The sequence below is a fragment of the Microtus ochrogaster genome, chromosome 24 (assembly GCF_000317375.1).
Source record: "Microtus ochrogaster isolate Prairie Vole_2 chromosome 24, MicOch1.0, whole genome shotgun sequence".
NCBI lineage: Eukaryota > Metazoa > Chordata > Mammalia > Rodentia > Cricetidae > Microtus > Microtus ochrogaster.
The window spans coordinates 25,255,078-25,266,194 of record NC_022024.1 but is presented as its reverse complement, the minus strand read 5'-3'; the positions used below and the strand labels follow the sequence as shown (position 1 = coordinate 25,266,194).

The 11,117-nt window shown below is 36.0% G+C and overlaps 1 protein-coding gene across 1 annotated transcript; it reads left to right on the top strand.

Moving 5' to 3' along the window:
• Window positions 1-1,744: 1,744 nt before the first annotated feature.
• On the top strand, window positions 1,745-8,574 carry Lum (lumican). Its single transcript, XM_005358130.3, has 3 exons — window positions 1,745-1,968; window positions 4,223-5,105; window positions 7,765-8,574. Exons 2-3 carry the CDS (start codon window positions 4,244-4,246, stop codon window positions 7,917-7,919), a joined length of 1,017 nt encoding a protein of 338 aa, XP_005358187.1. The 5' UTR covers window positions 1,745-1,968; window positions 4,223-4,243; the 3' UTR covers window positions 7,920-8,574.
• Window positions 8,575-11,117: the final 2,543 nt, after the last annotated feature.

Sequence of the window (11,117 nt, the reverse complement as noted above, 5' to 3'; positions counted from 1 at the left end):
GTTCAGGGGCAGATTATATAGAGATAGCCACGCCCCAGCCAAACCCACCAGAAACCACTCTCCTGCCATCAAGAACGCCTGGAGGTCTCGTGCTCAGAGCAGCTGTAGGCCAGGACTTAATTGGTCCCAACACAAAATATAATTCATTTAAAGCCTATCAGAAATAAAAGTACATCCCTCACTTCATAAAGAAAAGTTCTAAGGCATAAATAGATGCTAGATAAAAGAACACCCAAGATTCTAAAATTTAGTACATATACAGGTAATGTTTAAAGTTATCAAATGTCTTATTGTAAAGTTCTTTAATTACAGTTGATCTTTTTATTTGTATTTTTCTAATAACTTATTCATTTCCTTTATTTCAAGCCTGACACCTCCCAAAAACATTCTTACAATAATGATAATAGTACTAGTACTAATAAAGCTACATTTATAAATCTTTCAATTCTATTACTTACATACAAGAACAAAAACATTCTTCTTCCAATGGTTGCAATGAGCATAAAGCATTTATTACTATTTTTTCTAGCTAAGTGAGATAGTGACCAAGAAAATTAACATTCCTTGGGTCTCACTATTCAAATATGAAAAATATGACATGATCTCAGGTTTTTGTTTGTTCTTATGAGATCTCAGGCTAGAATCAAATTCACCATGTAGCTGAAGATGACCTGGAATTCCTGATCCTCCTGCCTCTTCCTTCAGAGTACTGAATTAACAGCTGTGTCATCACACTTCTTGTAACATCTGCTGCTGGGAGCTGAACCTAGGGCTTTATTAATGATAGGCAAACCTTTTACAAACTAAGCTCTGTATCAAGGTATTTCTAAAGGAAATTATTTATGCTGTGACAGCCCCTATTGAAATATATTATTCTAAGAGTTTTCATAAGTATGAGAAAATTAGTCTTTTTCATTAAAATACCCTATAGATACAACTAATATAACTAAGTAATTATAGAGGTAAGGAATGGAATACATTGCTCATTCGCTAATGCACACACAAGAAAGTGAATTGGAAAGATGTATCAAGCTGGGTCTTTGGAACAACCACAACTTTGGGTGACGTCCACCTTGGAAAAATGCCAGGAGCATGTGGTAACAGAATGAAGGATTAGTGAATTGTGATATTTTTAGGCTATATTTATGCTTTCTCAGTTTGTTTTTTTGGCTTTAAGCTATAGAATATTATCTGCAAGCAAAGTTTTGAGTGAGTTCCTGAGGGAAGTCCATAAATGAGAAACAGGTCAGACTTTGCTGAGTGGTTCCAGCTCTGAAGACCATAAAAGAGTCTCCTCAGCATGAGAATTGAAATGGAAAGTTCATGCTATCCCTTGTATCAAAATGTATGTGAAATATCGCTCATAATATAGAAATAAATTTAGCCTTTGGGCAAGAAGCAAGCGGGTCCAAGTTAATCAAGCATATAATCCCAGGAAAAGATTCAATTCTTTTGAATTTGCTCCTTTGTATTTTCCTGAGATCCTTTGTTTTGTTTGTGATTCATGAGTTTTTCACATGAGCACAACAGTTGGCTGAATACATCACACTGAGCTGCAGCCACACACGCAGAAGTCCAGAAGTTTGTAGTAGAAACATTCGCTCACCAAACTGCCTTGTGTGCAGCAGACTTAATTCTTAGGAGATTTGGTTCAGTTAAGTCTCTCTCTCTCTCTCTCTCTCTCTCTCTCTCCCCTACATAAGGTAGGGTAGGGTCTGTTCTGTCCACCTGTACTTCGTTAGAGAGCAGAGTGTTCACATGCCACACCACAAGAACGTACAGTGACATAACTCCATCCAGAGAATGGCGTGACTGGGCTGGTCCCCCACCCCCACCCCTCCTAAGCTCTTGTATCACTGAGAGTCTGGCAGCCAGTTCCACCCTGACAGAGTTCACAGCATATATTAGTGGATCCTTGTTCTCAGTGCGTCTGTTTAAGGAATTAACGGAAGCAGTGTCAAGAGCAAGGTAAGAGCTGTTTTTACTATAGCCCAGGGAATGCTGACTCTTTGGGACAGTATTTAATTTTAACAGGCACGGAAAAAGAAATCTAGACGATTTTTGCCAATTTGCTACTCAATGACAGTTTTGAACATTTATACTCACGTTTTACTTAATAGGCTTTCCTTCATTTATGGATCATTTCACAATGTGTGCTGAATTGATTGGCAAGGGGAATTTAAAATAGTCCAAGGTCACAATGAGAAAATAGTTAAAAGAGACATTCAAAAAAATACAGAATTTAAAATGCTAATTAGCTACATATGCTTATATTGTTGAAACCTAGAAATAGAGCAGAGAAAGGTCTCTGCTACCCGCATTCAACAGATTTTTCAATAAAATACGTTGTTACAGGTTACAATAAACATTCTGTGTTATAAAACATTTGCTGAATGACTCAGATACTTGTATGGATTCCTTCTTCATGTTCAGCTCATTTAAAGATTGTGGTTTGGGATGTACAGCTTAAGAATCATGTTTTAAAGAAATTCTGAGATATACTTTTCTTTTTCTGCAAAGAGTATTTCTTTTATGGTCACAGGTATTTGAAAAGTATGGGTGACAGTACGGTGTGACTTTTCCTTACAGTGGAGGCATTGTGTGTTTGCAGGTTCTCTTTGAATTCAGAGTGTTAGCTTTAACTTTGCCAAAACTGTGGAAGTAATTTTTATTACTATGCCCATTCAATTAAAAAGTCAAACCTCATAAACGAATCAATAAAACATTATGTATTGTTAATGTGTTGAAAGGTATGAGGAATTCCGTTACTGTGTTTTCCGTTCCTAGTTCTTGGCTGTGGGCAAATCCTGTCCACTAAGTTAAAAATCTTCCATCAGAATCAAGGGGGGAATCATTTAATAGCACTGTGACTATATCTGATCGTAGAATTTTAAGTGTTTCTTTTGCAAAATCTTCTTCAGTGTTTCATTTGATGAAGTCTCTTAGGATTCTAAGCTATATATTTGAAATGAATGGTCTCCCTGTGCCTACCCACTCCAAGCTACCTGATGCAAAAGCTTGTCTCAGACTGGTCACATAAAATACCACACAATGCCCTCGGTTTGAGTGTGACTTCCCTTCACCCAATTTCTCTCAGAGGAATACCAGCTTTTCTGGGGTGCATTCTATGACTCCCCACTTTTATATTCTAGCTTTTATTTTTTTTTATGTGAACTGGCAGCTTGTCTCTGAAAGTGGAAACACTGTTCCTCCTCCTCTTAGGGACAGGTTATGTGAAATTAACTACCATGAAATCTCAAATTTACACCCTCAGATTAATACCTTTTACACAGTTTGTGATGCCACCGTTGCAATTGCTATTGCTGCTGTTGTTGCTGCGTCTTCTTCCATCTCTCTTCTCTCCAATTCCACTCTGTGAGGACACTACAGTTTGGGTTAGCAAATCACATCACCTCATACTGTGACACAAAGAAGATGAGGTTACAATGTATTGAGAAAGCAGAAGAACTTAACCTGTAAGAGTTGAAAACAACCTTTTTCTGTAGCTGAGGTCCTTTTTGGTTTGGGTTTAAAAACCAAGACCATTTGACATTTTGCTGTTGGGTAAACATTTGTTCTTCTAAAATTAATTTACTAAGTACTAGCTCGACAGAACAGTTTTGCAGTGGATTTTAAAGCCTGGAATGTGGAGCTTCAGATAATGTAAATATCCATCTAAGTAATCACCACCCTGTGAAAGGAATGTGCCTGCTGCCTCTTTTGCTCCACGGGCAGCAAGAGTAGCTTTTCCTCAGGGAAAACCACAGATTGCCCCTGCTCCCAGTTAGGGTCTTCCTAATGAGGCATTTTAATGATGTTAATGGCAGAGTGCATTGAGGAATTTACAGTTTGTCTTTTAATTTTCATTTCTTCTGGTTTAGAGAAATGTTCTTAGGAAGGGTTCTAACACAGGAATCACCAGGCTCGAAGGGAGCCTTCTAATCAAGGGAGGGCCAAAACAAGGGCTAAAGTAATTATGTTAGCCATGACCAGAAGGGGGCGCATATGTGCATGCCTGAAAAGGGTTTCCTCCAAAGGTGTAAACACATCACACCCCTATTTTTACGCTTAAATGTAAAGGTTTAAATGACAGTAAAGACACTATTTTAAGTGGCATTAACAATGAAATGACAAGATGGTCTTTGTTAATGAATTCAACATGAATCAAACTTTTTCTTGGAATTATATTGTTTTTATAATAATCTGTTTCTGCTTTATTTAGGATTCAAAGCACTTCCTAAAAATGAATCTGTGTGCATTTGCTCTCGTTCTGGCATTAGTCAGTGTTGTCAGTGGCCAATACTATGATTACGATGCCCCTCTCTTCATGTACGGGCAACTATCACCCAACTGTGCACCAGAATGTAACTGTCCCCAGAGTTACCCAAGTGCCATGTACTGTGAAAATCTGAAGCTGAAAAGTGTCCCCATGGTGCCATCTGGCATCAAGTACCTTTACCTGGGTAATAACCAAATCGACCATATTGATGAGAAGGCGTTTGAGAATGTCACTGACCTGCAGTGGCTCATTCTGGACCACAACCTCCTAGAAAACTCCAAGATAAAAGGGAAAGTGTTCTCTAGGCTAAAACAATTGAAGAAGCTGCACATAAACCACAACAACCTGACAGAGTCAGTGGGTCCACTTCCAAAGTCCCTGCAAGACCTGCAGATGACTAACAATAAAATTAGCAAGCTGGGGTCCTTCGAAGGGCTGGCAAACCTGACCTCCATTCATCTTCAGTACAACCAGCTCAAAGAGGATGCTGTGTCAGCCTCTCTGAAAGGCCTGAAATCACTACTGTACCTCGACTTGAGCTTCAATCAGATTGCCAAGATTCCTAGTGGCCTCCCAGCATCTCTTCAAACTCTCTACCTAGACAATAATAAGATCAGCAGCATCCCCGAAGAGTATTTCAAGCGCTTCACGGGGTTACAGTACCTGCGTTTATCCCACAATCAACTGACGGATAGTGGAGTACCTGGAAACTCATTTAATATATCATCCCTTCTCGAACTAGATCTCTCTTATAATAAACTTAAAAGCATCCCAAATGTTAATGAAAACCTTGAAAATTATTACCTGGAGGTCAATGAACTCGAAAGTAAGTATAAAACTGCCCCTGTGTTTGATTGGTTTATCAAGAGTTAGAATATGTAAGCTTCACAATAGAATAAGGAGTAATTAAAAGAACAACATAATTCCCACTTGAAACTCTAGCTCAGTCACACATTGCTTCTTCCTAACCATTCCTCAGAGTTTCACGACCAAGAGCAGTTAAAGCCATAGAATTTTACACTAAATTTATAAGGATTTAATGTCCACACTGCTGTTTTATCTCTTAATATTTATCTATTATTTCTTAGTTTGTTCCCAGTGCAGATTTGTATGCTTCCTTTTTTATTTGGCAAGATTCAAGTGGGGAAAGGAGGACAAATTTCAGAAGTGATGCAGGAAGCAGAGACTCTCAAGCATCCCCCTGCTTGTCTGACTCAGATCACACATATATAATCCCATTGTCCCTAACCTCTTGAGATTCAATGTGCCATCCTACGAACCTGGCCAACATCACCACTCTTATCTAGTGTGGTGTGTGTGATCTTCACAGTGTTCTCATGAGGATTCTAAGAGAGCTGAAAAGTAGAGAGATGTTGCTTATTTCAAAAATCTATTTATTTAAAAAAATATCCTTTACTTTCATACCTTCTGTTCTCATGCTGCTGTATTTTTTTTTTTGTCTGTGATGGAGCTAGACTTGATCTGCATTGTGCAGACTTCCATCCTCTTAGGCTTAACTTCAGTTTAGAGAATATGAAATTAGACATGACATTAAAATATTCCATGTAATAGAATTCGGGATGGAAATGTATCAGTTCACCAATTTTGTGAAAAATCTAGGTGGGAAACACCATTTAAATCTGAAGCAATTATTTACAAAATGACCTTGTTGGTCTACTTAAATTGGTCTTGTTTATCTAATGAGAGCTTCAACCTTCTTGTTGCGATAAACACAGTTCTATCAGAAAAATTACATTGGATATTGTTACTACACTGCAATTTTTCCATAATTTTATGTAGCTCCTGGGTTGCATATTCTCATGAAGGAGACTGTGATTGCTAATGTAAACACCATGCTCTTTGTTATGTTTTTTAAAGCAATGCAAGGTTTGGAACAGGTTGACTGTGACATGATGCATAGTTCAGGTTATCACAATTCTGTTAGCAAAGTTACTTATAGCTCAAAGTTCACTATGTGATATGTCCTTTCACTTTTCCAAGTAATGCATTCAATTGTTAATTGCAAATATCTGAGTCTAAATCAGGTTCTTTATTGAACATTACATTTAATCACATCCTTTAAGCACATATAAAGGCATATCCTTCAATACATATGGAAAATTGGTTCTCAAACTCTCTTGCATCTCAAACACTAAAGTCCATTCTATAAATGCTGTAATAATTTCATGTAACTTTATGCAATCCTCCCTCCTACATTTAATCATCTATAAATTAATTATGACACTCACAAAATGAATCAATTAAAACTTTTTACATTATTCATATATGCAAATTTGAAAAGAGTTTGGCCTGTGGCTTATCTATCACATAGGAAGATGAGGAGCATCTTCTCCCAAAATACAAACCTCCAATATATAACCACAAGCAATTACCCCTTTTCCAGTCATGTGACTAAGAGTTAGATTAAATCAATCTTATCTTCTTCAAGTGAAATTATCTTAGAATGAGAAAAAAGTTCAAAAAAGAAAAAATCAGTATTTTTTGAGGGTATTATGTGTGTTGATATGCCATGAGGTGCTTTAAATACAACTTTATAATTTTAATGCAATTTACAGAAAGCAATACCTTGTATCAGACAGAGAGAGCAGCCAGAGTTCCAAGTTCCCAAGCTATGCAGCAGAGACAGCATCCAAACACAGGCAAAAAGTCATCTTTCTTTGCATCATAATTTCTCAGAGATGGGTATTAGAGAAAGACTATGGGGTTATCCTGAAATGCAACTCAAACATACATCATAAAAGAATGGAGTTCTTTTATGGAGAGTGTTTGAGTTTTATTCATTTTTGCCGAGCTAGAGTTTGAGAATAAAAGAAAATATCGATCTAAGGAGTGGAAAAGATGAAGTTCAAACTGACCAGGGTAAACAAATGTTATCCTAGTAAGTCTCTTGGTTTCTGTTAAAATATTAGAGAAGTCTTGGATTGTGACAACTTCTCAACCACCAAGGTACACTAGCTGCATATTCAATGATTTGGTTTATGTCTTGGAGTTTTGATTCTCTGCCATAGTGTGTGGTTAATGGAAAATTCCTCAGTGATCATGGAGTCAAGTCTATCATTTTCAGGCTTGAAATACCAAGAATGTGAATTTTTCATTGATGAGGTTATTCGTATAATTCATTTATACTCAGGTCAGGCTAGACATTTGAAGACCCTTCTGACTAATTCATACTAGCTGTATGCATTTCTAAAGCTTCTTATCAAAGTGAAATAAATTATGGTTTTTGAGACGTTTCGTTGAGCCTTCTGATTTATCCTATTTAGTATTTATTAAATATCACTGTGAACCTTTAGTAGCCTGAAATGTAAGTTCAGTAGTCTTTATTTCACAAATACATAGTAGAGATGGCTTTTTGAGGGACATCCTACCTAATCAGAAGTCAGTCATAGGGTATGTTCTTTAAATAATAATTTTAATATCGTAAAATGAAAAATGATTGCTCTTTTCTATTCCTTCATCCACAGAGTTTGATGTCAAGAGTTTCTGCAAGATACTGGGACCGCTATCTTACTCTAAGATCAAACATTTGCGCTTGGATGGCAATCCCCTCACCCAAAGCAGTCTGCCCCCTGACATGTATGAGTGTCTACGTGCAGCAAATGAAATCAACATAAATTAGCATCTTCTCATTACAGTTCATGGAAGTATGTTCTGGAGCAATACTTCATGTTTAGGTATTTCGGGGATGTCTGTAAAGTTTTCACAATATTCTTTTGTTGTTGCTATTACATTGTGGATTTTAATTAATGAAGGAAATGTTTTGTGAACATTTACCACTTTTTAATAAAGGATGAAAAGCAGGCCTATTTCATCATGAGAACAGACACACAAAAACATTGAACTTAGTTCTTTATTTGTAAATTTCATGTTTTCTAAAGCTCTATGTTCAAATCATATGAAGCCTCTTTACTGATCGCATGAAAATCAGTCAATCAGACTGATATTTATGATCCTTACATTTTAATTTAATGACCTCAAAAACAGAAAAGAAATATGCATGGATGTTTTTTATCCTAATGCAAATTATCTTGGTATGTCCAAATTTGTTTTGCTGAAATATAGATTCTATGGTTTGAAACCTGTAATTTTGAATTATAATAAAGAAAATTTATGAAACCACATCCACCTAAAGAAATCCATTTAGTACTGAACATTTGTATAGTCACTTAATGAGACTTTCCTTGAATTATTTTTCTCTGTCATGTGTTTCTGTTTGATTATTTGCATGTTATGATTAACAAGCTAATAGCAAAATAAAACATTGCAAATGGCATCATGGTATTAATTCTTGTGAAAAATTATGTCCTTTATGAAACACATAAAGGAATCTAGTCAGAGTCTAAGACATTCCTAGTTTGTAATATTTTACTTGTGAAATCATAGGATTTTCCACACTTTGACTAGTTCTAACATCCAGACACAATGAATTACTAAAACACTTTTATAAAATGCAGTTATATCTCACACATTCTTGGATATTGCTGATATTTTCATTCTTGTTTTTCTCAAGTATGTACATTGTTGACTCCATTGAAGGAAGGAAGGATGCAACATCTTAGCAGTCACTGTTAAATTTTTAAATGGGAATGGTGAGACACAAAGGACCAATAAATGTAAAATATTCTGAAAAGTATACTTTACAATAGAAGTTATTATGTCCTTAGCTCATTGTGCTTGGAATATAGGTATTGATTTCATACATCAGAAATAACAGATTTCAGTGGTTAATATTACATGGTTCCATGGTTGTTCACAAAAGACAATAGTAAAAAACACATTTAAGGAAAATAACCTTTTCTGCCCAATAAACATTAAAGACTTTGTTGTTGTTTACTGTCTTTCCATTTAGAAACTATACCATTATTTCAACATAATTAGATATTTTTATTTCTAGAGAACTCTGTACACTCAATCTTGATGATATTCACTCTCAAATCCCCATAGCCTTCCAGGTACATCCAATACACATAACCACACTTTATGAAATTTGTGGATTTGAGGTTTTTTTTTAAACTGAAAATAGATTTTTTTCATTCAGTATATTCTGTTCATGATTTCCCCATCCTTATCTCCTTCCAGATTCTCCCTATCTCCTCCCACATCAAACTCCATAGCTTATTTCTCTCTCTCTTTTAGAATACAAATGGGTAAATTAAAAAAAAGAACAAAGCAATCAAATTGTAAAATCAATAAAAACAAAACTAATATAAAGGCACATACACAATAAAGCATAAAATCACAGAATCAGAAACAAAAACACATAAATGAAATACCAGTAAGGTTTAAAACTCCTAAACTAAACATTATGATATCAAAATAAATATTAAAAGAAATAACATTAAGTTTGTTTTGTGTTGGCCATTTATGGTTGGGTATTGGACCAGCTCTACTGTGGTTTGTAGATCCAATGAGATGGCACTGGAGAAAACTATTTTTTCCTTTATGAATGTTTGCTGGTCAGAGACAACTTCTTGGTTAGGAATGGGGGCTCATGCCTACTTCTCCCTCTCAGTGTAACAAATGACTGCATAACATTCTTAACAAATGTTATGCAGTCAAAACTACACTCATCCAGTACCCACTGTATATGCCTCCTGTCCCCCAAAGGAAGTATGTCTTCAAAACATGGTGCTTTCATAGAACAAATTTAATGAAATTATTCCTTGTTCTGTCACTGAAGACTTATCTAATGAAGCTGGACTCACTAAGATTGGAATTGGAAGAATATTGTATAAGCTGACTATATACCTGTGAATGGAGACTTCACGCTCATTTCCCAGTCTCCCAGACCCAAATAATCACACCAAAACTATATTAATTACAATACTGTTTGACTAATGGCTAGGGAGTAGTTCTAGCTCGCTCTTACATCTTAAACTAACCCATTTCTATTAATCTGTTTATTTCCATGAGGCTGTGGCTTAAAGTTTCTGGCATCTTTCTCCTTCAGGAACTATACAGTGTCTCTCTGACTCTGCCTTCTTTCCTCCTCTGTTTCTGCTTAGATTTCCTGCCTTGCTATATTCTGTCCTGCCATAGGCCAAAGCAACTTCTTTATTTACCAATGGTAATAAAACATATTTACAGCATACTGAGGGGAATTCCACATCATGTACCTGCTAGCCCCATGTCTTTTCTTCATAGAATCAAGTTCAAGTTCTTTAAATTGTAATTGCTCAACTTCTTTCTTGATATAAGCATAAAAGTGCTTTTCCTCAATAAATCTATTTTGTAGAAGAAACAAAATTAAAATTTCTTACTTTTCCCATGAAATTTGTTTCTAGTTGTTGGAAACCTGTTCTAAGGTAGGAGAAAATGTGTCCTAAGTTCTTTATTCATATGTGTTCCATACATGAGCTTTATCTCTATGGAGTTTAGGAGCACTGTGTTGGTTGGAAGTGTGTCTACATCTATCAAAGCCCTAGGTCTACATTGGCCCAATGTATGATATTATTCTTAAGTCTAAAATATAAGACAATAACTTGAAACATCAATCCTCTTTGGAGTTGGGTTGAACTGACAAAGTGAAAATTAAAGTACAGAGAAATATTTCCATGTAGAAGGCTCTGGCAGAATTTACTAATCATGGCCTGGTTATTATCTTCTCAGTGCAGATCTGGACACAAACTCTGGCATTCTTCTCTTTTATGGCCCAGGTTTTGGCAGGTAGAAAAAAACCAGTCACTGACAATTGCATTCTTTCCTCATGGCCCTAAGAAGGATAGTGTTTTTCAAACTATCTGATGTCTACCAGCACAAAGGCCTCAAATAAAGAGCCCCAGCAAGGTACACAAAATAGCATTCAGCATCTCAAAAC